Here is a 27,174-nt window from a genome sequence, read left to right on the forward strand (position 1 = left end):
ACGAATGCGAGTATTGTCATGGCAATCCCTCCTCAGATTGGCTAAGGATTGTTACGATCAAACCGGAAAAGTTAAGTGAGACTTTCCAGGCTTGCATTAAATTGATTGCCTGATTCAGGCAGTAGTAACATCGATACAAATAACATAACTTTCAAAAATGCCTCCATGAAGTAACTGAGATGCGTTGAATGAAAGGCATAAATATTTATTTAAATATCTCATCCATATTTAAATGATTAATTCTGAAATAATTTGCCATCATTAGAAAATATTTGTGTAGCCCATTAAGCAGATGAACACAACTGCCCGTATTTCTTAGTGTACTATTATTGCTCAATTTATGATATAATAAATGATTTGGCATTTCGGTTAATTTGATATAATAAATAATTTGACAATTATTTTTGTACTCCTAAAGTACTCGCAAACGAATAATGTTGGAATGTAGTAGAAGGTAACAATTGTACGTAAAACAATCGAATAACTTGTGAACGACAAAAGGTATTGCTTGAGTGTTTCTTCATCCCAATTTTCATTTCTATCTTAATTAAGGTTATTTTCAGAACATTAATTAAAAATACTAACTACAGGGACTAGATAATTTGACTGTCTGAGATTCTTCAGCGATCAGCAGAACAAGTGAATTTTTAACATTTCTAGACTACTATAAATGCTGAAATAATATTTTACTTAAATACACGGCAGAATCAACGTTAATATTCGAATCGAAATACTGAAATTTTCTAGAAAATTTTCGAGCATTTCCGAGAAAGTGTTAGCTGTGGGAACATTGCAAGCTCAGCGGCCGCTGTTCACCCAATGAGCATTAGATACGTGGAACAAAAGTTCACTGCTCACGGTGCAGTGATGACATCAGTGCTCACGATGTAATCATATGGCTCATTTATGTAATAAAATTAACCGGAACTTGATTTAACATTATACAATATTTTTGTACTCGACAGACCCGAGTTTCTCAGTTTTTCTTGGTCTGGTTGTCTCGAAAGCAACGTGCTGCTGCACGGTCTGCAGCAGCGGTCGTCGTCTCGTCTCGGGCAGCAGCAGCACCAGCGCAGCGCTCAGCAGCGCCAGGCCCACGTTCAGCGCCAGCGACAGCCACGGCAGAGAAGGCGGCTGAAAAAAATATAACTCAGTACTCATTGCATTTTTTCGTCGACGAAAACTTGAAGTCACGGACGGACAGACAGACGGACAGACAGACGGACGGACGGACATGGCGAGCGTAATAGCGCCTTTTTTCCATAAATGAGAAAATGCACTAAAAAGTGCGGATGTTCGGAAAATGGAAGCCAGCCTAACACGTTCAGAATATTCGTCAGGCAAACAGGGACGTTCAGAGCAAGAGGCAGCCAAACAGGGATGTTCAGAGCAAGAGGCAGCCAAACAGGGACGTTCAGAGCAAGAGGCAGCCAAACAAAGGACGTTCAATGGTCCGTAATTTGCTAGGCATTTTAAGACGGAACATATGCTCATGCATAGCTTCGTCTAGTCTGTTCTTGAAGGCATTCATACTCGGAGCGTCAACGATGCTATCAGGAAGGCTGTTCCACATGTCGGTGACTCGAAGCGAGAAGAAATGTTGTAGCAGGGATGTGTTACAACGCAGTTTTTTAGTTTATAGCCCGCCTCACCAAACGCCCGCCACAAGAAGGGCTCCTAAAACGTGATAGTATCCATGCTACGAAGCTCACATAGGGTTGCACCCAAGAGGCTGCGAGTAACCCTGTGAGCCAGTAACCCTCGCATATTAGAAATTTTGTTCAGTTTGTTCCGTTTATTGAAAATTATGTTCCGTTCTAATGTAACGGAGACCTTAAAGATTAAGTTAGCTTAAGTATTGATATCGAGAGACATACAGAAGCATTAAGAGAGAACTTTTGACTGCTTATGTGATACGGAGGTGACTCAAAGTGTGTTCTAGGCTACTGTATTGCTCACAGTGACCAGAGTGCAATTCACTTTCTATCATCTTTCGATTTAATGCATGCTATGGGCCCTTTACAGCGTTGCCAGATGGTATATTTCTATACCAGATTTCACAAATCTGGTATTTTCAGAAGGTGTCTGGTATGAAAATTTTAGATCTGGTATATTTGCCTAAATCTGGTATTTTTCTGGTATTTTCTGACTTACTGCAAATTTACTGCATTAAGTTCCACCTCTGAAGTTTGAATTTCCTCCAACGTAGGCGCGGATTATACATATTACCACCAGAGCGGCGCGACTAGAGGTTTCCCGCCATTTTTGGAACCGCAAGTTTACCGCTTGATAAAATAACCCCAATTTAATTGTTAACATTTAACAAAAGTGCTTAGTGCAATATGAGCACGAGAGTGATGATCCTCGATTGATTACTGATCAGTGATGAACTGATGATATGGAGTGGACACACCTCCATACCTGAGGACACTTTGTTTAGTTGTGTATCTGTTTGGTTGTATATGTCTGCTGGGTGCTCCTGAAATTAGGTATCCGGTCCACAAAAATAGGAATATTCACCCTGGAGCTACGGTAATATTGTCTCCGATGAACTTGTAAATTATGATGTATTTTTAGGTGTATTACACAGTACACACTCAATTTCTTAGTGTATCTCGGTACCAAGATTACCAAGATACACTAAGAAATTGAATGTGTACTGTGTAATACGCCTAAAAATTTTGCTCTGCATGGTACATTCGAAATTTTGCATAGAAACACAATAATAATACACTACAGTAAACTCGAAGATTGTGTATAACAATGGGAAGTAAGAAATTGTATATTTAATAGCAAAGGATTTGTACGTTTAGTACCACTTGAATTTTGTGCTTGTTACGCATTCAAAAGGTTCGTCTAATTCGACGGAAATACAGTCTACTCGAGAGTATAAACTACTCGAGTACACAATCTACTCGAGAAATAGTTTGTAAGCGCATCACAAAAGAAACAGACAATAAACCAGCTTAAGACCAAAGTAAGCATTACCCATAGTGATGGCGGGGTTAAAGCAGCTTAAGACCAAAGTAAGCATTACCCATAGTGATGGCGGGGTTAAGAACAAGATGCATGGACACCCCCAGCAGGAACCTGGCGGGCAGGAGCACCAGCAAGGACGGCGCCGAGGCCACCACCAGCGTGAAGGTGGTCATCAGGAGCGCCCCGTAGAACAGGGACCTTTGACGGCCCAGCCTGCGGGACAGGGACGCTGTGGCGAGGTAATGCTGGACATTGTGGCGCAAAGTGGCGTGCTGGGCAGGGATATTAGCACGGCATTGCTGGACATTGTGGCGCAAAGTGGCGTGCTGGGCAGGGATATTAGCACGGCATTGCTGAACATTGTGGCGCAAAGTGGCGTGCGGGGCAGGGATATTGTGTGGTATTGCTGGACATTGTGCAGCTTGTTTTTTAAGCTGAGCAGAAATATTATTGTACCATATAACTAAAAATTATTGTGTAATTCTAGGTTACTTAAAAATTTATGTGCTCTATGGACCCGCGCAAAGTTTGAATGCAAATTTTCCAAATTTGCACTGATGCATATTTAGACTTGGATATCCGATACAACAAATTTCCAGTGGACCATTTTTATCGGCATTTTTAGACGATCAATTAAAGTGATAATCAGGATTTTATTATTTACATTTAATACCTAAATAGTTGTGATTAAGTGTTTGTTAATCTTACAAATCAGTGAAGACGCCGCCAGTGAGTGCACCAACAGTACACCCAAGTGTCAGCACCATCTGGTGTAAGCTGCGATACCAGCTGCGCTCACACACCAGCTCCAGCTGTAGGAACACAGATGTGTTAGCAGCTGGGGCCATACTTTCAAACCTCTCTGAGTGAACGTAAGTACTTACGCTCTATTTTCTTGTCTATGATTGGAGGATTTTACTTGTAAGGCCGCCAATGATTGGCTGATGAGCTAACGATCTCTTAACTTTTTTTGAAATTATAGGCCCTGATAATTAAAGCGTGGGTCTTGGTTATAAAGTACTTAACATTCATAGATATGAGTGAGCCATTGTTAAATAATGATACATTTTTTTCTTATGAGAATCACACTGACCGAGGTTATACAATGTTTGAAGATATTTACTGAGAGTATGAATCAGAATTCATGAATACAATGTAAGTAAGTGATGAATAAAAATTCAATAACTGTAGCGAATATTGATTGTTCCGAAATCCATAAATAAATCATGGCAAAAAAACATTTAGTGAATAGGCCATTTTACATATTGTGAAGAGATCATGTAATATATTATGAGTAAAAATGATTGTCTCACGCAATCGGACAAATAAAGAGAATGGAGTCAGCTGATATTTATTCAAATTGATTTCAACGTGCAACTGGCGTTGATCGGGCCAGTTGTATAGGGAATCCGAATTCGATAATTCATATGCTGTTGTATAGAAATATTGGAAGAACGGGTGGTTCAATGAAGTGGTATTGAATGCAGAATTTCAAGTTCCTCAATGATGTTGCCACGATGAGTCCCAGATACTGAACTGAAAATTTAACTGCTTACTAAACAATTAATTGATCAGATACTACCTATGTAGCAAACAATTCCAAATTATGTATCAATTGATAATGAACAAATGACTAAATTAACAGACCTAAGATTTTGGTGCGTGTCAGTGCTTAAAGCAATTAGGAGACATAAGAAATATAGAGGAAATCAGTCGAAGGAAGGTACTCTAGGCGGAAAAGTAGAAAAGGACAGTTTGAGATTTTGACGTTGGAAAATTGAAGATAAAGAAATTGAATTGTGGGTCACAGCTAAGGAAGCTATATAGTTCCTCTGCCAATATCAGAGACCACGTTTAAAGCTAATTTGAAATTTGAGATATCAGTAATTGAACATTAATTTGTCTGGAGTACCACAGAACAACATACCGTACAGAGCGTAAATAAGTAAATGAAAAAAAGCAACATTCACACGACCAAAAAGATAGTGAAAAAGTAACCAGGAAGACGTTTAGAATTGCAGGAGCCCCTGTTGCAGTGATAGCCGAAGTGAATACTGGTCCAGAAGTGAATAACTGAGAAGTGAATAACTGAGTTTGCCAAAAGGTACGTTTAGAGATAGGACGTCTGAACGGTATGGATGCTGATAAAAGAATGCTGATCCTAGCCGATATTGCTACCTACTTAAACTACGAAACTAAACTGAATACAACAAAACTGTGAATGCAATATGAACAGAAAACGACATCTAGCCAACAAAATCTACAACGCACGACAAATATTATTAATGGCGGGAAAATTTTCCCACAATATGGTGATTAAAAGTTAACTCTGAATGTTAGAACATTAATTGTAGCTTTGAAAGGCTTCTCATTAATTTATTTAGGATGGCAGCTGCCATAATCAATGAATGGTAATTAACACTGACAATTTAAGCATGAATATGCCTGTTTTTTTTTCATTAATTGTTGGATTTTCGTTAGCACAAGTAAAAACAAATATATCAAAGGACATCATATATCATATTTATTATATATCATTTATATATTCTCACGTCTGCAGTGACCGTCGAAGCGAAGACGGTGGTGTTGAACACGAAATGTTGACACTCAACGTCCTGTTGAACACCTTGCAATGTTGCACGGTGCGCCTCGCATGCCAGCCTGTGTCAATAAAATGAATCAACTGTTGTAATGATTTGTCTGTCATCATTTTATGGTGTCAAGATAATTTTAATTGATGACACAATTTTTTACGGTTATTTAGTCTGTTTGATTTCTGTTTTTTCCTTACATGTATTAACTAGTATAGTATTACTATAGTGTACCTATAGTAATACTATAGCGGTTATTAGTAGTAGTTAAGTATAGTGTTACTTATTTCACTCAGGATTTACAAAAAAGACATACATAACAAAATATTGCTCATGAGCTACCTTGCAAATGTTATAATAGTTTAGTTGGCGCATTATCAACATCTATTACAGGTTTCAGTTCTGTACCAGTACAACCAATCCATTTTTATAAACAATACAATTGACAATCATTGATCAGTTGATGTAGGTAACATAGTTGTGATTTTTTCTGCTGAAAACAAAAATTGTTTGGCGATTTGATAACCCAATTTGGCGATTTAATAATATTCGTGATTCAATGAAAAGCTTTTGCCTAGAATTTGCCTCTTAGCGCAAAATAATTTACCGATCCCGTCTCGTCGATACAAACTATTTACGGAACATGCCAATTTACATTTTCTTATCGCATTTTATTTTAATTCTGTAGAAAACAATTCCACAAATTTTAATTCTTCTAAGCTAAAAAAGAAGAAATCAAAGTTTATCTAACTATAGAGAATTGTGTACATGTAATTCTCTATACACTTTAAGTAACCCTCTGTAATTATAAGTTTCTTCAAAGTTATAAAAACTAACGGTTCGTAGCTCCTACAAAGACATAGCCCCTCTACGCCTGCCCTTCGATTTGTTCGCTTCCCAGCATTATAACAACATCCATATTCCGACTAAAAATACCATCAATGTTCCGACCAAAAACAACATTCATGTTCCGACCAATAACAATAACAATATTCATGTTCCGACCGAAAACAACACTAGTGTTCCGACAAAAAAACAAACATTCATGTTGGGACCAAAAACAACATTCATGTTCCAACCAAGAAAAACATCCATGTTCCGACCATAAACATCATTCATGTTCCGACCGAAAACAACATTCCTATTCTGGCCATAAACAACATTGAAGTTCCAACCAAAAACAACAATCATGTTCCGGCCAAAAATAACATTCATGTTCCGACCAAAAGCAACATTCCTATTCCGACCAAAAACAATATTCATGTTTATTCATGTTCTGACCATAAACAACATTCATGATCCGACCAAAAATAATATTCATGTTCCGACAAAGAAAAAAACATTCCAATTCTGACTAAAAATAATATTCAAGTTCTGATTAAAACAACAATCATGTTCCAACCAAAAATAACATTCATGATCCGACCAAAAACAACATTCCAATTTTGACTAACAACGACATTCAAGTTCCGATTAAAACTACAATCATGCACCGACCACAAACAGCATTCATGTTCCGACCAAAAACAATATTCATGTTTCGAACAAAAAAGGCATTCACGTTCCGACCAAAAACAGCATTCTTGTTACAACCAAAAACAACATTCATGTTCCGACCCAAAACAACTTTCACGTTTCGACCAAAAATAACACTCATGTTCCGACCAAAACAGCAATCATGTTACGATAGCAAACAAAAATCATTTTGCGACCAAAAACAACATTCACGTTCCGACCAAAAATAACACTCATGTTCCAAACCAAAAATAACACTCATGTTCCGACCAAAAAATAACATTCATGTTCCTACCAGAAACAACATTCATGGTCCAACCAAGAGCAACATTCATGTTCTGACCCATAACAACATTCACGTTCCGTCCAATAATAACATTCATGCTCCGACTAAAAAACAACATTCATGTTCCGACCAGAAACAACATTCATGTTCCGACCAGAAACAACATTCATGTTCCGACAGAAAAAAACGTTCATGTTCCGACCAAAAAAACATTCATGTTGCGACGAAAAACAACATTCACGTTCCGACCAAAAACAACATTCATGTTCCGACCAAAAACAACATTCATGTTGCGACCGAAACAACATTCACGTTCCGACCAAAAACAACACTCATGTACCNCATTCACGTTCCGACCAAAAACAACATTCATGTTCCGACCAAAAACAACATTCATGTTGCGACCGAAACAACATTCACGTTCCGACCAAAAACAACACTCATGTACCGACCAAAAACAGCAATCATGTTCCGATCGCAAACAATATTCATGTTCCGACCAAAAACGACATTCATTTTCGGACCAAAATCGACATTATTTTTTCGACCAATATCAACATTCATATTCCGACCAAAAACAACATTCATGACAACCCTTTGATTCGAGAGCAGTCAGTGCTTGTTCTGACTAATAACTGGTTTCAGTTTTCCGAAATATTATTGTTATCAGTTTACTGAACATTTGATGATTTCAGTTTGCTGATAATAGCTGATGCTTTCAGTTTACCAAATTTTGTTACTTTCAGTTTACTGACTGAAAGGTGCTTTAAGGTTACTGAACAATTATTGCGTGTCAAGTCAGTGAGCAATTGCTGGTATAGTGAGCATTAAACTATTAGTGATACCATTTTACTGTACCATTAAAGATTGCAGTTTAATGAAATATTATTGTTTTTATTTTGCTGAAGAATTAAAACCCTCAATTCAATGAACAATTACTGAGTTCAGATTACTGAACTATAAACGATTTCAGTTCACTGCCTGATTATTGCTCACTATTGTAATTAAATGTTATATAGAGTTGCCATTTTAATCTATATTTTCTCGTTCATTTTACATCACTAACATTTTACATAACGAAATGTGAACGTGTGAACGATTGCTAGGTGTGAAGTTTATTGATTATCAGTGTTCTTGCTTTGCTATCTTTACCTCTATCTATTTACATTTAAATCAAATATGTTATCGTCGACACAAAGTAATCCTTCTTAAGACAGTTGAATTTAGATCTATGATGTGGCATTCCGAATACAACATAAAGCATTCAATTGTGCTTCGATTCTATAATTAATTCTATTTGTTGGCTTATATTGCACCGTTTGTCGAAGACTATATATTCTGCTAATTAACACATTCACACTCTTCATTGAAGATAATATGAATAATGATATTAATGCAAACTGTAATTGAAATGTTTATTCGACTGTATCGACGTACATTGTAAATAATGATGTCAAATAATGTTTGGGTTTTATTTTATTGCCTGTGAATAAGCTAGAAGCGAAATGAGACATGGAGATGGCTATAGATACTCTTACCATCATTAAATAAATTAACTTGAATAACAGTGAAGTGACATTGATGAAGAACATTCTCTATAAGACTTACTAAATTTTAAACAAACTGTCACCCTTTGTGATTTGAGGTTAATTAAATTCTCTTAAAGACCTATTGAATTCACATCAAACAATCCCTAACCCATCAGGCAATGTCAAGTTGAATCAACGTTGAAACAACAAAACTCACGACGTTGAAATAATGTTGAATATTAGTTTAGAATGAAACATGAAGCAACGTCATTTTTTCAACATCGTACATTTCGACGTTGCTTCAATTTTCATTCTAAACTAACATTTAACGTTTTTTCAATGCCGTGAGTTTTGTTGTTTCAACGTTGATTCAACCTGACATTGCCTGCTGGGCACTGTCATGTTGTAGAGGGACAAAATATATGCTACATTCTAATTTCTGAAAGATTTCTGCCCCTATTTCTGAAGAATTTCATACGATGAAGTAACACGATATAAAATATAGTTCGGGGCACATACTATATTACATCCTCTTAAACTTACATAGACCATATTGAGCTAAACTCATTTCATGAGAATGAACACAAAATGAAAAACGTCATATATAGATTGGGGTTTAGTTTCCGATAATGCACAGACGCCAATGAAGTATATCGGATTCGTATTCAAATAGTGACAAATTCAAATACAACAAAAATTACAGGACATATGAGCCAGCTAATGATGACAGTACAAATTGGAGTCAAGCTGCCAAGTAATAAATTTTACGTCCAAAGAAAGACAGTACGGTTTACTTCTTAACATCAGTCATGTTAGGAGAAGTGCGGAGCCAAAAGTCGGTCCGCAACCTGTTAGGTTAGCGGAGTGAATTCCCTTAAAGACTTATTGAATTTACATCAAACAGTCATAAACTGTGATGAGTTATTGATGAAGTACATTCTCGTAGTGATCTATTTAATTAACATCAAACAATCACTAACTGTGATGTGAGGTTGGTGAAGGCAGTGGGTGCTGGAGAGGAGGCGCAGGAGTAGTGCAGTGGTGGTGCAGTGAACTCCGCGACCAAAACATTGCTCACCTCTAGCACCGCGGCTGCCATCATAAAATTGCACAGAAACATGCATTATAATAATAGATTATCATTGAATAAACTAATGAAACTACGGAAGGTTCAGAAGAAACGAGCCTTACAAGCCAAGCCATGCATACAATAAATTGTCTGAGAATTTACATTTCAACGGAACATATTTAGCAATTGTGTGCCAATGAAACATAACTATTCATCACTATCTGAAATCCAAAAGAACGTTTCTAGTGAGTACTAATGTAGTTGATAAACATAACTGCTCATCACTGTAAGAAGTTATAATCATATAATTGAAGTGCATCATACAAGGAGTACGCCGTATACTATGAAAATATAAAAATGCACCTTATAGACATGATGCAACCAAGATTCATCTAGAACGGAGACAAAACTTAGCATAATAAAGTAATATCGGCGTTTAAGAACAGGGCACAATTGCCCTGTTGCCAACTCTTACAATTCTCCTGACTTGTCTCTTGGAGATCTGGGGACTGGTCTTCAGACCAGATCTATTCAAAAGCTAAGCTAAATAACTGCAAAATATTCAATAATTATTTGTGAGATGGGAAGGCGCTTCTAATCGAAACATTTGCGTACCAAAGACTCATCTAAGACTGAGCTGCACCAAAAACTCTCATAAAATGAACGCCCCAAAGACTCACTTAGGAATAGGACGCACCAAAAACTTACCTAAAACTATGACGCACCAAAGACTCACTTAGGACTTGGACGCACCAAAGACTCACCTAAAACTGAGACGCATCAAAGACTCACCTAAGACTGAAACGCACCAAAGGCTCACTTAGGACTTAGACGCATCAAAGACTCACCTAAGACGGAGACGCACCAAAGACTCACCTAAGACTGAAATGCACCAAAGACTCACTTAAGACTAGGACACACCAAAGACTCACCTAAGACGGAGACGCACCAAAGACTCACCTAAGACGCAGATGCACCAAAGACTCACCTAAGACGGAGACGCACCAAAGACTCACCTAAGACACAGATGCACCAAAGACTCACTTAGGACTAGGACACACCAAAGACTCACCTAAGACATACACGCATCAAAGACTCACTAAGACACAGATGCACCAAAGACTCACTTAGGACTAGGACACACCAAAGACTCACCTAAGACATACACGCATCAAAGACTCACCTAAGACGGAGACGCACTAAAGACTCACCTAAGACGCAGATGCACCAAAGACTCACTTAGGAGTAGGACACACCAAAGATTCACCTAAGACATATACGCACCAAAGATTCACCTAAGATGAGATGCACCAAAGACTCACTTAGGATTAGGGCGCACCAAAGACGCATCTAAGACTGAAGTTCACCAAAGACTCATTTAGGACTAGGACGCGCCAAAGACTCACCTAAGACTGAGATGGTGAAGTATAGTACCGTCCACCTGCCAAAGCCTACTGACGCAAGTATATCGTCAAAAGTGTCATCTTTCGGCTCCATATTTTACTTTTTGCCTCTCTCAATTTTGTAGTCTTTGTTCAGTCTATTTTGCTCTAATTCACTGTCATGTTACGCATTGCTGTCTGAGTTATTCCTCTCACTCTAAAATTTGGTATTTAAAACTAAGTTTAGTTTATTATAAACATCCAGAAATCATCCCAATATTATTTTGGCATTACTTTTGAATTGAAAAATCTTTGGCGTGACCAGAATAGAAGCACTACGACAGTTCCGCCCGCCGCGGATACAAGTATCCCAGCAGGCATTCGGTGGTTGAATCAACGTTGAATCAACTACGCATTACGACATTGAGATCGGGGTGAAAGGAGGTTTAGAATGAAAATTGAAGCAACATCTTTCATGCAACGTCGTACTGACGTTACAATGCAACGTTGAATCAATGTTGTTACTACGACGTTGCTGCAACGTTGAATTCTATGGTTAAATCGACGTTGAATCAACTACGTATTACGACATTGATATCGGGGTGAAAGGAGGTTTAGAATGAAAATTGAAGCAACATCTTTCATGCAACGTCGTACTGACGTTACAATGCAACCTTGAATCGATGTTGCTACTACGACGTTGCTGCAACGTTGAATTCTATGGTTGAATCGACGTTGAAACAACTACGCATTACGACATTGAGATCGTGGTGAAAATAGGTTTAGAATGAAAATTGAAGCAACGTCTCTCATGAAACGTCGTACTGACGTTACAATGCAACGTTGAATCAATATCCAGCCTTTGGAACCCGATCTTTCCGTAACTGACGATTGACTGAGATAGCTGCTGGACTTATTGCTTGGTCCGTAATTTGCTAGGCATTTTAAGTCTGAACATATGCTCCTGCATAGCTTCGTCTAGTCTGTTCTTGAAGATGTTCATTCTCGGAGCGTCAACGATGCTATCAGGGAGGCTGTTCCACATGTCGGTGACTCGGAGCGAGAAGAAATGTTGTCGCATGGATGTGTTACAATGCAGTTTTTTTAGTTTATAGCCGTAGCCCCTGGTGTTGATTCTTGTTCAAATTCTAGTAATCCTTCTGGGACCTTGTATAAACCATGAGTATACTTGTATACTTCAATGAGGTCACCACGCAGACGTCGATAACTGAGGCTTGGAAGCTTCATAATCTTTAATCTTTCCTCATAGGACTTGCCTTTCAAGCCCGGAATTATCCTTGTTGCACGTATTTGAACACTCTCGACTAAATTTTTTGTCCTTTTCAAGTTACGGTGACCACCCGATGTTTCCAAACTCTAGGTTCAGGCAACTAGTTGGTAGACTATCAATTATTCTGCTCGTGAAGGATCATCGGCATAGGAAAAATTGCTTTCAATTATCAATTTAACAGAAAAATATTAAATAAACTATGGAATAGTAGTAGATAATGAAACATAAGTTTTTCAAATCTTCGACAAGAATTGTATTCTTTTTGAACAAGAATAAAAATTTTTTAGCAAAATTGCTACATTGCCTCAATTTTATTCTTAAATAATATGTTTGTTTGTATTTAATGCTCCTCGTCACACTAGACATGTACGGATGAAAGTTAAATGTGAAATTTGCCTGTCGGACAAAAATGTGGGGCCTGTCACGCGAACGACGTTCGATACACTTGCACACACCTCCGTGTACAGAGTAAAACTGAGCTCGCGAACATCTTTAGCTGTCATTCTCATAGAATAGAATAGAAGTGTTGGCACTGAAGAAATAGGCCCATGACCTGTTGCCGATTCTTGTACTTTTCGTGACTTGATTCACAAGGGATCCGGCCTTTGGAACCCGATCTTTCCATAACTGACGATTGATTGAGATAGCTGCTGGACTTACTGCCTGGTCCGTAATTTGCTAGGCATTTTAAGACTGAACATATGCTCCTGCATAGCTTCGTCTGGACTTATTGCCTGGTCCGTAATTTGCTAGGCATTTTAAGACGGAACATATGCTCATGCATAGCTTCGTCTAGTCTGTTCTTGAAGGCATTCATACTCGGAGCGTCAAGACATTGTTTCAACGTTGAAATAAGGTTGTTTTACGTCTGTTCTAGTTTTGGTCAGATTTCGACGTTGATCGGACGTTTAATTTTGGTTGTTCAGCATTTCAACCTGAAATCAACATTGATTCAACGTTTAAAAATTAGTTAGCATTCAACGTATCAATATCGACGTTGTTTCAACGTTGAAATAAGGTTGTTTTACGTCTGTTCTAGTTTTGATCAGATTTCGACGTTGATCAAACGTTTAATTTTGGTTGTTCAGCATTTCAACCTGAAATAAACATTTATTCAACGTTTAAAAATTAGTAAAAATTCAACATACCAATATTAACGTTATTTCAACGTTGAAATAAGGTTGTTTCACGTTCCTTTTAGTGTTGGTCAGAAATCGACGTTGATATGACGTTTAATTTTGGTTGTTCAGCACTTCAACCTGAAATCAACATTGATTCAACGTTTAAAAATTAGTAAAAATTCAACGTACCAATATCGACGTTATTTCAACGTTGAAATAAGGTTGTTTTACGTCCCTTCTAGTGATGGTCAGATTTCGACATTGATATGACGTTTAATTTTGGTCGTTCAACATTTCAACCTGAAATCAACCAATAATCAACGTTGTTTCAACGTCAGATGCCTGCTGGGATATTATAGAGTGGCAGGATTCTATAAATGCCCTTCTATTCAAAGGAATATGTACATTAATTTTACAACAAGTGGTATCGTATCTCCTGCCATTTATGAAGATATTAATTCATTTATCATAACATTAAAATCTCGAGCGTGATCTATTTGCTCGAGCTAAATGGAGAGATCAACCGGATACGCTCTGAGTGAACGAGATTATAGAACGTGATTACTAGAATAGAAAAGAATAGAAGTGTCGGCACTGAAGAAATATACCCATGGCCTGTTGCCGATTCTTGTACTTTTCGTGACTTGATTTACAAGGGATCCAGCCTTTGGAACCCGATCTTTCCGTAACTGACGATTGACTGAGATAGCTGCTGGACTTATTGCTTGGTCCGTAATTTGCTAGGCATTTTAAGAGAGAAGCAAGCAACAGCATCGTGCATCAGGTGGCCCAAATGAGGGCGGATGAACGATAATCAGAGGCGGCGATCCATCGTGGCCTGGGACTGCTATGTCCCAAACAAATACTAAGGATACTAAGGGTACCAAGGATGCCACGTTACTATTTTGGTTTGACCCAACCCGTTACGACGTCTCTGACGCATTAATTAATACTTGGCAGTATTGCCGGTTTCGAGCCTCTAACTCTACGCCCTGCAGGTGGCGCTTTAACCTTATTAACATTGCCAAGTTGGGTCGACCATACATTTATTTACTAACCATTGCACTTAATTGCACTGTCAAAACACCTACCTCTAAAAGGCTTTCAAGTCACTTTTAAATTGACCCAGCGGTAATAAATTAGAAGGTTAGTCTCGAAATATTTAATATTAACTTTGAATAAATTGATCCATATATCTTGATCATCATATTTGATAATTGAATCCGATACAATAAGCGCTTTTTTGTCTGTCTAATCTTGATTCGTAACGGTCAATTTACAGTATAGCCTCCGGTATCCTCGTCGCATCTCTTTTGCCGTATGCTTCTTGCCTACTGTGCAGCCAGCGCGACTGTACACGTTATTTCATTTGAGGTTAGATTGGGTGATGCGTTCACTGTCAAGTTTTGTACCGCTAAATTGGAATTGCTGAGCATAATTGGTAAAATACTTTCTCAATCTCCAGCATTCATTTAGAAAGATCTATTTTTCCAATTTCAGTTCCCTCAACTACATCCACTGCAGTTCCGGTATTCACCTTCGCTGGATCTGAAGTTTATCAGTTGGAGTTTCAATAAAATTATTAGCCGTTATGCTCGTAGGAATTCCCCTTACACGCAGCCTCACAGGAGGCTGCGAGTAACCCTGTGAGCCAGTAACCCTCGCAGCCTCATTGCTCACCAACACCCCAGACTTTTGTTGCACTTATTAAATATCTGCCGCGAGTAGAACGGGCAATCATCATTATAGCAGATACGTGTTTTCTTCGCATGTTAAAAAATTATTCAGTCTTGTACAGCAATCATAATTATTATCGTGAATTCGCATTATATTTTATTGTACATAATATTTATTGTGAATTATTTAAATAAAACATGCATCAATTGGTTTCATTTTACCATAATTTTTGCACATTTTACCTCAGAACAAAATTTTCAACAGAAGATTGAAAAATATATAATAACCGCAAAAAGAAGCATTGAAAATGTTACGGGAATAATTGAAAATATATTATTAGGTTCCAATAGATATTAGAACATTTGCATACCATCTAAGTATGAGAAACGTACAAGTTTATTCTGAAGATGCAATATTCGCCACAACTATGGCGTACCTTGACATTTTTTGAACCGTCGTTTTTCTTACTTCCAAATCAGAATGAATAAAATTTAAAATAATTTATCTAAAAATATTTAATCGTGACATTCGAAGATAATTTCACAAGATGGAGGAACGATAACTTTAGAATTTCTTATTTTCATAACGAATACATCAGAAAGAATTAACATAAAGAATGCAAGTATTGTCATGGCAATCCCTCCTCAGATTGGCTAAGGATTGTAACGATCAAACCGGAAAAGTTAAGCGAGATTTTCCAGGCTTGCATTAAATTGATTGCCTTTTTCAGGCAGTAGTAACATCGATACAAATAACATAACTTTCAAAAATGCCTCCATGAAGTAACTGCAGCTTGAGATGCGTTGAATGAAAGGCATGAATATTTATTTAAATATATCATCCATATTGGGATGATTTATTCTGAAAGAATTTGCCATCATAAGAAAATCTATAGTATAGCCCATGCTAAGCAGATGAACACAACTGCTCGTATTTCTTAGTGTAGTATTATTGCTCAATTTATGATATAATAAATGATTTGGAATTTCGGTTAATTTGATATAATAAATAATTTGACAATTGCTTTTGTAGTTATAAAGTACTCGCAAACGAATAATGTTGGAATGTAGTAAAAGGTAACAATTGTACGTAAAACAATCGAATAACTTATGAACGACAAAAGGTATTGCTTGAGTGTTTCTTCATCCCAATTTTCATTTCTATCTTAATTAAGGTTATTTTCAGAACATTAATTAAAAATACTAACTACAGGGACTAGATAATTTGACTGTCTGAGATTCTTCATCGATCAGCAGAACAAGTGAATTTTTAACATTTCTAGACTACTATAAATGCAGAAATAATATATTACTTAAATACACGGCAGAATCCACGTTAATATTCGAATCGAAATACTGAAATTTTCTAGAAAATTTTCGAGCATTTCCGAGAAAGTGTTAGCTGTGGGAACATCGCAAGCTCAGCGGCCGCTGTTCTCCCAATGAGCACGAGATACGTGGAACAAATTAACGTTACATGAAATAGTTGAGAAGGTAAGGACATCAGTGCTCACGATGTAATCGTATGGCTCATTTATGTAATAAAATTAACCGGAACTTGATTTAACATTATACAATATTTTTGTACTTAACAGACCCGAGTTTCTCAGTTTTTCTTGGTCTGGTTGTCTGGAAAGCAACGTGCTGCTGCACGGTCTGCAGCAGCGGTCGTCGCCTGGTCTCGGGCAGCAGCAGCACCAGCGCAGCGCTCAGCAGCGCCAGGCCCACGTTCAGCGCCAGCGACAGCCACGGCAGAGAAGGCGGCTACAAAAAAAAGTGCTGATGTTCGGAAAACGGAAACCAGCCTAACACGTTCTGAATATGCGGCAACCAAACAGGGACGTTCAACACAAACGGCAGTTGAAGGAGGACGTTAAGAGTAGCCTATACATAGACGTTTAGAGTGAACTATTCTGCAGAGACAACGGCTCCAAAAAAAATGTGTGGAGGTTAAAAATCAATCTTCCACGACGATTGATGCTGACGTTTGATGTAAAGGCGGAAGAGCAAAGCCGATCCCGGAAGTCGTTATTTATAACATGATTTAGAAATATTTGTCGGTGAAAATATTAAATTTGTTAGATGAACTAGTGGACACTCCAATAAGGGTTTGTACTCACGACGACAGCAGACAGTAGAGGGGGTACATTGTAAGCAAAGTTCGCCATGAAAAGCCCCAACGATGTACCCAATCCCCGTACTGACGTGGGGAACAACTCTGACGTCAGGAGACGTAACATCTGCGACGTACAATGCATTAAAATTGCAATTTCATTACATATTTTAGAATCTCCCATAATATAAAAAAATACAAACAGGTTAATGGATCTTGTTACGCTTTGATGTGAGCAACACTAAAGTCACGATAAATGCATTTATACGGGCAGTTTATAGTCGAATACAGGGAAGCGTCTACACATAGCGAGCAGTTGCCGCCACAAAGTCGCCTTGTGTAGAGGGGGACATGCTGCTTCAGTGGCTAGTTGCGGCAACTGAAATCAACATGTTTTTTTTTTTGTGGCTGGTGAGTGGCCAGTAGCTGGTCACGTGGCGGAGTAACGGCCGTCTTATTGGCTAATATAAATCAATTATATTATCATTAATTAATGAGAAATTTTCAATATTTAGGAATGAATCGTGAAATCAGCATGGCTGTTATGCGAAATAATAAAGCTCAACTAAACTTTATACGGCCTTTTAAGACACACATATAGCAGCCACAGTTCAGGAATAGTGAAAGCTATTGATTGCTTCTTTTATTAGCATTGTTGCCGTCAAAACTAGAAGCTGTCACTTGTTGCCGTCAGATAGAGTAGCTGTCAAGCACTACCCCATGTTAATCACCATATTAGTTTTCTATGCGTCAATTATTGCTATATCTCTTTCATTATACTTCTAGTAGCTCATGAAACTTTCGTTTCGATATCAAGTACAATAAACTTATTCTATTTAACATATTTTGGTACTTTATTTTGGAAGAAACATCGTGTACGTTGTGTTAACATTATTTCTGCTGAGGTTTCACCTGAGAGACTCCGACCATCGTCATGTAGGCGAGGACTGCCGAGCTCAGCAGCAGCGTCTCTGGAGACAGACGTGTTGATTATCTTATGAATATGATTAGTGAAAACTTGTTTTCTTTGGCATCTTCACATGCCAGTTTGTGCACATTTTGTTTCAGTAACATTTTTCTATCGGGAATAACAGCATGCATCTCAACGATATCTTGTATGTGTCTTGTACAGAAATTCACTATGAAATTACAGACGCTCTTTGTGTCGTCAAAGTGAACGAATAAGCTAATCAATTTCAAATAATAACACGAAGAATATCAGTATAAAAACTCTGCATTAAACGAATAAAAGATCAAAGTTTACAATAAAATTTACAGAATATAATGTTTTTGTTAGAACCACTATCGGTTGATAATTACCCCTAGTCGGGTCTAGCATTTGCAGAGCCACCATAGCAGCGAGGAAGGCGCTTGTAGTCAGAGCGCAGGTCACAGATACCACAATCCTACCATAGGTGTCCCCGAGAGGGATCACCACGAAGGATGCTGGTACCTCCAGCAGACCGAGTAGTGCCATGTACAAGAACGGAGACCTGGTAGACGGGAGGGATTACGATAGGTAGGTAGTTAATAACAGTAAGAGAAGAAGTACGAAAATCACGGAAATCTCTACCCACTGCGATATCTGTGTTAATAATAGAGATAAGGTAGGACTAATACACGAATCTGCATACATGGCGAATGGTGATACCCGAGTGGTACAAGAGACGATGAATGATTAATACAGAAGTCTGTTTTCAGGTGATTACTGCGTTAATACAAAACAGTAAGTACGACTAATACAGAAATCTGCATCGATGGCGATACTTGCGATAATACAAGAAAGAAAATACGATTAATATAGAACTCTGTATCCATCGCGATCTCTGAGTTAATATAATAATGAAGGACGATTATTATAATGACCTATTTTATATACTTGAGTTAATACGTACGCGCGAGTGCCGACCAGGTATACAAATAACAATGACGCGGCGGTAGGGAATTCTTATCAACATCACCGTAGCTACGTTTCATGGAGATGATATAAAAGGTTGTACTAGGGCGAAGTTTTTCTGTGTTGTCTGTGCTGCTATGATGCTCTTTTGCATAAATATTGCAATGTTAGTTTTGGCAGTGGTTATGCAGCTCTGCCTACTGCTGTGATCGTTTTACGTTGATACTAAGTAGAGGTAACATAAATATAAAATGAACTTGCATGGCACTTGATGGACTGAAAAAAACTTACTGGGTGCACGTGAGTAGATCTGAAGGAGGACTTACTGATATGATTAATTTGAACTAGAGGGATCTCAGCTAGTGTAACTTGAATTGGGACTGCAAGAGGATAAAATGGTGTGGGTGTGTCGGGAGAGCGACTTGCTGGTTGGTATAGGAGTTAAACTTACCGGAGAAAAAAAAATAACTCACTACTCACTGCAGTGAGTGACAGAGAGCGCATTTTCTCGTCGACGAAAATGTGAAGTCACGGACGGGCAGACAGACGGACAGCCGGACAGACAGACGGACGGACAGACGGACGAACATGGCGAGCACAATAGTGCGTTTTTCCATAAATGAGAAAATGCGCTAAAAAGAACTGACTTTTTGAGTGCTGCTATAGAAGAACTTGCTGGTAAGGATATAGAACTTGAGAAAACTTACTGATGTGAGTGGGACTGGAGAGGAAGAGTGAGGTACAACACGCCCTCACAGAACCACAGCACCATGACCACGCAACTGACGAGCCTCATCTCCCTGTGCGCTACCAGCGACCACAACTTGGCACTCAGTGGCTCCGCTGGTTCATTTTCCTGCGACGGTTGAATAGAGTATGTACTGTACATACTATGAGAGAACTAATTATGCAAATATCACCCTAACGCTTCATAACTCTCAGTATAACGTAAATAAATAAGTAGGAGTTATACATGTTGAGTTAGTAAAGTGAGACGGTGGTCGAGGTCGGATGGGAGGTTGTCTTCTGTTCCGTGCAGTCGCGCGCCTCTGCGGATGACCGACGCTGCGGCAGCGACTTCACCGCGGTTCAGCAGCCAGCGCGGCGACTCGTCCATTATACTGCGCGCGGCGGGACAGAGGGTCGCGATAAATTGGATTGTAATGCTCATGGCCCTCAGTAATGCTGTGTGGTGGTACAGAGGGTCATGATAAATTTATTTGACGTGTGATTAATCTATGGGTGGTGTTAAAAACTTACTACCTTTTTAGGGGTGCAATTCAGCAAGTAATGCTGCGATCTGCATATCCCAGAATTTCTCTGAGCTGGCTTTCTCTTTAAATATTTATTATAATATATCCAAGATTTTATTAGTTTAAAAAACCCATGCTTACGTTCAGTAAACAAAATATAGAAGGAGATAATTTTAAGTTAACGTACAATGGACAGGAGAGCAGCAGCAGCACGAAGAGTGGCACGGAGCACAGCAGCTGTAGCAGTCTCCACTGCCTGCAGCCGTACGCAAGTACGGCCAACAGCGGCATGGACACTGCGTACGGAACGCTCTCCACGCTGCCGTACAACGTACGTAGCTTGGGTGGACACACCTCCATACCTGAGGACACTTTGTTTAGTTGTGTATCTGTTTAGTTGTATATGTCTGCTGGGTGCTCCTGAAATTAGGTATCCGGTTTACAAAAATAGGAATATTTAGTCTATTACTACCTTAATATTGCATCCGGTAAACTTGTAAATTATGATGATACACTAAGAAATAAATACTGCGTAATACGCAGTAGCTACACACATGTTACATATATTCGAAATTTTTCCATTTATTTTCGAAAATTCTCTTCATGTTATATTCGAACATTTTCCGTAGTAACACAATTATAATACGTTACAGTGCACTCGGAAATTGTTTATAACATTGGCAAGTAAGGGAATTTTATATTTAAAAGACTCTAATTGTGTGTCCAGTAAGCAAGGGATTTGTGCGTAATTGTGTGTCTAGTAAGCAAGGGATTTGTGCATTTAGTACCCACTTGAATTTTGTGTTTATTACACATTCAAAATGTTCGTTTCGTTTGCACGGAAATACTACTGACCTAATGTACTCGATAAATAGTTGTATGGGCATCACAAAGGAAACGGACAATAAACCAGCTAAAGACCAAAGTAAGCATTACCCATAGTGATGGCGGGGTTAAAGCAGCTTAAGACCAAAGTAAGCATTACCCATATATATATATATATATAGTGATGGCGGGGTTAAAGCAGTTTAAAACCAAAGTAAGCATTACCCATAGTGATGACGGGGTTAAAGCAGCTTAAAAGCTTAAGACCAAAGTAAGCATTACCCATAGTGATGGCGGGGTTAAAGCAGCTTAAGACCAAAGTAAGCATTACCCATAGTGATGGCGGGGTTAAGAACAAGATGCATGGACACCCCCAGCAGGAACCTGGCGGGCAGGAGCACCAGCAAGGACGGCGCCGAGGCCACCACCAGCGTGAAGGTGGTCATCAGGAGCGCCCCGTAGAACAGGGACCTTTGACGGCCCAGCCTGCGGGACAGGGACGCTGTGGCGTTGTATTGCTGGACATTGTGGCGCTAGTTTTCAAGCGGAGTTGGAAGATTGGTGTACATTATAACTAAAATTTCTGTGTAGTGCTAGGTTACTTAAAAATCGATGTGCTCTATAGACCCGGGTAAAATTCGAATGAAAATTTTACAAACTTAGATTTAGGTTTGCGATACTATGACGATCCAAATGTTTAAATAATTTTAATTAAGTGTCTGTTAATCTTACAAATCAGTGAAGACGCCGCCAGTGAGTGCACCTACAGTACACCCAAGTGTCAGCACCATCTGATGTAAGCTGCGGTACCAGCTGCGCTCACACACAAGCTCCAGCTGCAGGAACACAGATGTGTTAGCAGCTGATAATTATTAAAGCGTGGGTCTGGGTTAAAATACTTAACATTTATAGAAATGAGTGAGCCTTTGTTAAATAATGATACATTTTGTTTCTTATGAGAATCATACTGACCGAGGTTATACTATTTTTGAAGATATTTATTTAGAGAAAGAATGAATCAGAATTCATGAATACAATATAATTAAGTGACGAGTAAAAATTCCATAACTGTAGCGAATATTGTTTGTTCCGAAATCTATAAAGAAATTATGCCAATAAAACGACATTTAGTGAATAGGTCATTATACATTTTGTGAAAAGATCATGCAATATATGGTGTTAACAACGCATTACCTCAAAAACTTAGAACGTTTAAGGTACCTTTAATTAAAGGGATTCTCATTAATTTACTAAGATGGCAACTAACATGAACAATGAATGATAATTAACACTGAACAATTTCAGCATGAACATGCCGTTTTTAGCGCATTTTCTCATTTATGTAGAACATGCACTATTGTATTCGCCATGTCCGTCCGTCTGTCTGTCCGTCCGTGACTTTGCGTTTTCGTCGACGAGAAAATGCGCTCTCTGTCACTCACTGCAGTGAGTATTGAGTTACATTTTTTTTATTTATCGTTGGATTTTCGCCAGTGAGCGCGGTAAAAACAAATATATTTCAATACATACATAAATCATATTTATTATATAAGACGACGGCTCACGTCTGAAGTGACCGTCGTGGTGAAGACGGTGGTGTTAAACACGAAATGTTGACACTCAACGTCCTGTTGAACACCTTGCAATGTTGCGCGGTGCGCCTCGCATGCCAGACTGTCAATAAAGTGAGTCAACTGGTATAATTATTTTGTATAATAAAATATAATAAAAAAAGCCAACTGTTTTAATTATTCTGTAGAATAAAATATAATAAAATAAGTCAACTGTTGCAATGATTTGGTTATCAACATTTTATGGTGTCAACATAACTTTAATTGATGACACATTTTTTATGTTTATATCATTTGCTTCTTTTTATTATATCTTAGAATGCCCGTTAGTATTTAAACAAATATGTAAGAAGATATTGCTCTTCAGCTACCTTACAAATGTTATTATAATATAATTCATGTATGGTCACTTCCTATCACAAGTTTCCGTTCTTGATAAGCAATCCATTTTATAAAAAAAAACACAATTGACAATCATTGATCAGTTTAAGTATGTAACATGTTTGTCATTTTTATATTGAAAACAAAGATTTTCCCAATTTGACAATTTAATATTATTCACGATTTAACGATTAGCTTTTGCCTACAATTTGCCTCATAACCCAAAAAATTTACCGATCCCGTTTATTCAATACAAACTATTTACTGAACAAGCTAATTTACATTTTTATCGCATTTTGTTTTCATTCGGAAAAATAATTCTCCAAATTTTAATACGGAAAATTTTAAATTCCCCATTTTGATTTCGAACAAATGTCATAAAACAATTTTTCACTGTAGTAGAAACATTCATTTGATATTTGTGATATAGGGCACATACACGTACAAATAGGTGAAATAAATGGTAAAATTATAAATCTTTTCATGGAGTTAAAAATCGAGCAATTTTTGTTAGGTGTGCAGTTTATTTATTATCAGTGTTCTATCTCTCCTACCTTTACTTCTTTTGATTTACATTTAAATAAAATATTTTCATCTTAGACATATAGTAATTCTTCGTGAGACGATCGAATTTAAATTTATGATGTGTCATTCCGAATACAACGCAAAGCATTCTATTGCGCTTTGATTCTATAATCAATTCAATTTGTCGGCTGGCATTGCACCGTTTATCGACGACTATATTCTGATATTAATTAAATACATTCATATTCTTCATCGAAGATAATATTAATGTGAACTGTAATTGAAACATTAGAATATATCGACGTACATTGTTGATAATGATGTCGAATAATGTTTGGGTGTTATTTCAGTGCATTTGAATCAACTAGCAACGAAATTAGACATGGAGATGGCTATAGATTCTATTATCATCGTTAAATAAATTAAATTGGTTAACAGTGAAGTGACATTGATTAAGAACTTTCTCTTAAAGGCTTATTATATTTAAATCAAACTATCACCCTCTGTGATTTGATGTTTATTGAAGTAAATTTTCTTAAAGGCCTATTGAACTCTCATCAAACAATCCCTAACTGTCATGTTGTGATGGAACATATTTGCTACATTCAAATTTATGAAGGATTTCTGCCCGCGGGCCTACGATACGAAGAAGTAAAACGATATTAAATATAGAACATGGCAAAAACTATATTACATAATCTTTGGCTTGCTTAGACCACACAAAGCTGAAGATCATTTCGTGAGAAGGAAAACAAAGATGAACGTCATATATAGTATATGGTGGTTGAGTTTCCGATGATGCACAGACGTCAATGAAGTATATCGGATCCGTATTCATATACAAATAAAAAAAATTACAGGCCAGCTAATGAGCCAGCTAATGATGACATACATACATTATTAGCTGGCTGCTACATACATTCATTAGCTGGCTCATACAATGAGCCAGCTAATGATGATAGTATAAACTGTAGCAAGGCTACCAAGAAATAAATCTTACGTCCAAAGAAAATCACGTCGTTTTACTTCTTAACATGAGTCATGTTAGGTGAAGTGCGGTGGCTTTAAACTAAAATTGGCCAAAAGTTGGTCCACTAAACAATGTTAGGCTAGCGGAGTGTATTCTTTCCAAGACTTATTGAATTTACATCAAACAGTCACTAACTGTGATGAGTGATTGGTGAAGTAAGTTCTCTTAGTGACTTATTTAAGTTACATCAAACAATCACTAACTGTGATGAGTGTTTGGTGAAGTAAATTCTCTTAGTGACCTATCTAATTTACGTCAAACAATCACTAACTGTGATATGAGGTTGATGAAATAAATTCTCTTAGTGATCTATTTAATTAACATCAAACAATCACTTACTGTGATGTGAGGTTGGTGAAGGCAGTGGGTGCAGGAGAGGAGGCGCAGGAGTAGTGCAGTGGTGGTGCAGTGAACTCCGCGACCATTACGTTGCTCACCTCCAGCACCGCGGCTGTCATCATAAAATGACACAGAAACATGCATTATAATAATATATAATCATTGAACAAACTAATGCAAGCTACGGAAGCTTCAAAAGAGACAAGCCATACAAATAAAATATCTGAGAATTTAAAATTCATTCGAACATTTTTAGAAATTGTGTCTCAATGAAACATAACTATTCATCACTATCCGAAATAAAAAAGAACATTTCTAGTGAGGCATAATGTGGTTGGAAAACATAATTGCTCATCACTGTACGAAGTTATAAGCATAGAATTACAGTGCAGGGGCATATAAGGAAGTGAGAGTGGAGGGCTCAAGTGAACGAGTTCATAGTGTGCTCTCAATGCAAGGCACTAAAGTGACTCAATTTTACCCACTTCTTTTTCAGCAATGAATTGAACCGTTCATTTACAACTCTTAATGTATGTTAAGTATCCTCATGGGACATTGGCACCAGCAATGCCGTGTTGTTTACTCGTTAGGAAGATAATATTTTTTCATTCCATTAAAAGAGTTATGATGACCAAACAATGGTGAGAATTTCGAGGTAAATGCTTACAGCGATAAAGCAATCCATTCAATGCTAGAAAGACAGCGATCAATAAATACGCCATACTAGGAAGATATAAAATTCGCCTTAGACATGATGCAACCACAAAGATTCACCTAGAACAGAGACATAACATAGCATTAAGTGATATTAGCATATAGGAGTAGGCCGGAATAATTTCTCCGTTGCCGATTCTGACTATTCTCCTGACTTATTTCCTGGAGATCTGGGAACTGCATGGTCTTCAGACCAGGTCTATTCAAAAGCTAAGCTAAATAACTGCAAAACTTTCAATTATTTGTGAGATGGGAAGGCGCTTCTAATCGAAACATTTGCGCACCGAACACTCACCAAAGACAAAGCTGCCCCACGACTTCGTCTGAAAGACTAGGGCGCATCAATGATGACGTATCAAAGACTCACCCAAGACTAGGACACAAAAAAAAGGCTCATCTAACACTGTGACGCACCTAAGACTCACTTAGGACAAGGACGCACCAAAGACTCACATAAGACAGAGACGCAATAAAAACTAACATAGAACTAGGATGCACCAAAGACTCACTTAAGACTGAGATGCACCAAAGACTCACTTAGGACAAGGACGCACCAAAGACTTACCTAAGACTAGGACGCACCAAAGACTCACCTAAGACTGAGATGGTGAAGTATAGTACCGTCCACCTGCCAAAGCCTACAGACGCCAGTATATCGTCTAGCGCATCATCTTTCGGCTCCATGTTTTACTCTTTGCCTCTCCTTTTCTGTATTCTTCGTTCACTGTATTTTGCTCTAATTCACTGTCATGTTACGCATTGCCATTTAAATTTTACCTCTCACTCTAAAATCTGGCATTCAAAACAAAAATTAATTTATTAGAAAATTCCAGAAATCATCACAATATTATTTTGGCGTTACTTTTGAATGGAAAAATAATTGGCATGACCAGAATAAAAGCACTATACGACATTTCCGCCCACCGCGGACACAAGTTTATTAGTGGCAGTATTCTACGAAAGCCCTTCCATCAATGGAATATGTACATTAATATGTGAACAAGTGATATCGTATCTCTTGGCATTTATGAGGTTATAAATTAATTTATCATGACATTAAAATCTCGAGCGTGAACTATTTGCTCGA

The 27,174-nt window shown here is 37.9% G+C and overlaps 2 protein-coding genes across 2 annotated transcripts; both read right to left on the reverse strand.

The window, feature by feature from the left end:
* Positions 1-2,994: 2,994 nt before the first annotated feature.
* On the reverse strand, positions 2,995-9,999 carry LOC125178697 (solute carrier family 22 member 16-like). The gene is made up of 4 exons (XM_047883078.1): positions 9,881-9,999; positions 5,532-5,640; positions 3,688-3,791; positions 2,995-3,192 (listed from the first exon to the last, which is right to left on the reverse strand). The coding sequence occupies exons 1-4, from the start codon at positions 9,997-9,999 to the stop codon at positions 3,006-3,008; spliced, it is 519 nt and encodes a 172-aa protein (XP_047739034.1). The 3' UTR covers positions 2,995-3,005.
* Positions 10,000-16,429: 6,430 nt separating this feature from the next.
* Positions 16,430-26,865, reverse strand: LOC108670582 (solute carrier family 22 member 6). Its single transcript, XM_018158047.2, has 12 exons — positions 26,681-26,865; positions 25,374-25,485; positions 23,093-23,201; positions 22,260-22,363; positions 21,859-22,013; positions 20,890-21,064; positions 20,423-20,570; positions 20,157-20,305; positions 18,873-19,045; positions 18,465-18,523; positions 17,560-17,679; positions 16,430-17,203 (listed from the first exon to the last, which is right to left on the reverse strand). Exons 1-12 carry the CDS (start codon positions 26,769-26,771, stop codon positions 17,009-17,011), a joined length of 1,590 nt encoding a protein of 529 aa, XP_018013536.1. The 5' UTR covers positions 26,772-26,865; the 3' UTR covers positions 16,430-17,008.
* Between the last annotated feature and the right edge of the window lie 309 nt (positions 26,866-27,174).

Source organism: Hyalella azteca, unplaced genomic scaffold (genome assembly GCF_000764305.2).
Source record: "Hyalella azteca isolate HAZT.00-mixed unplaced genomic scaffold, Hazt_2.0.2 contig11947, whole genome shotgun sequence".
NCBI classification, from domain to species: Eukaryota; Metazoa; Arthropoda; class Malacostraca; order Amphipoda; family Hyalellidae; genus Hyalella; species Hyalella azteca.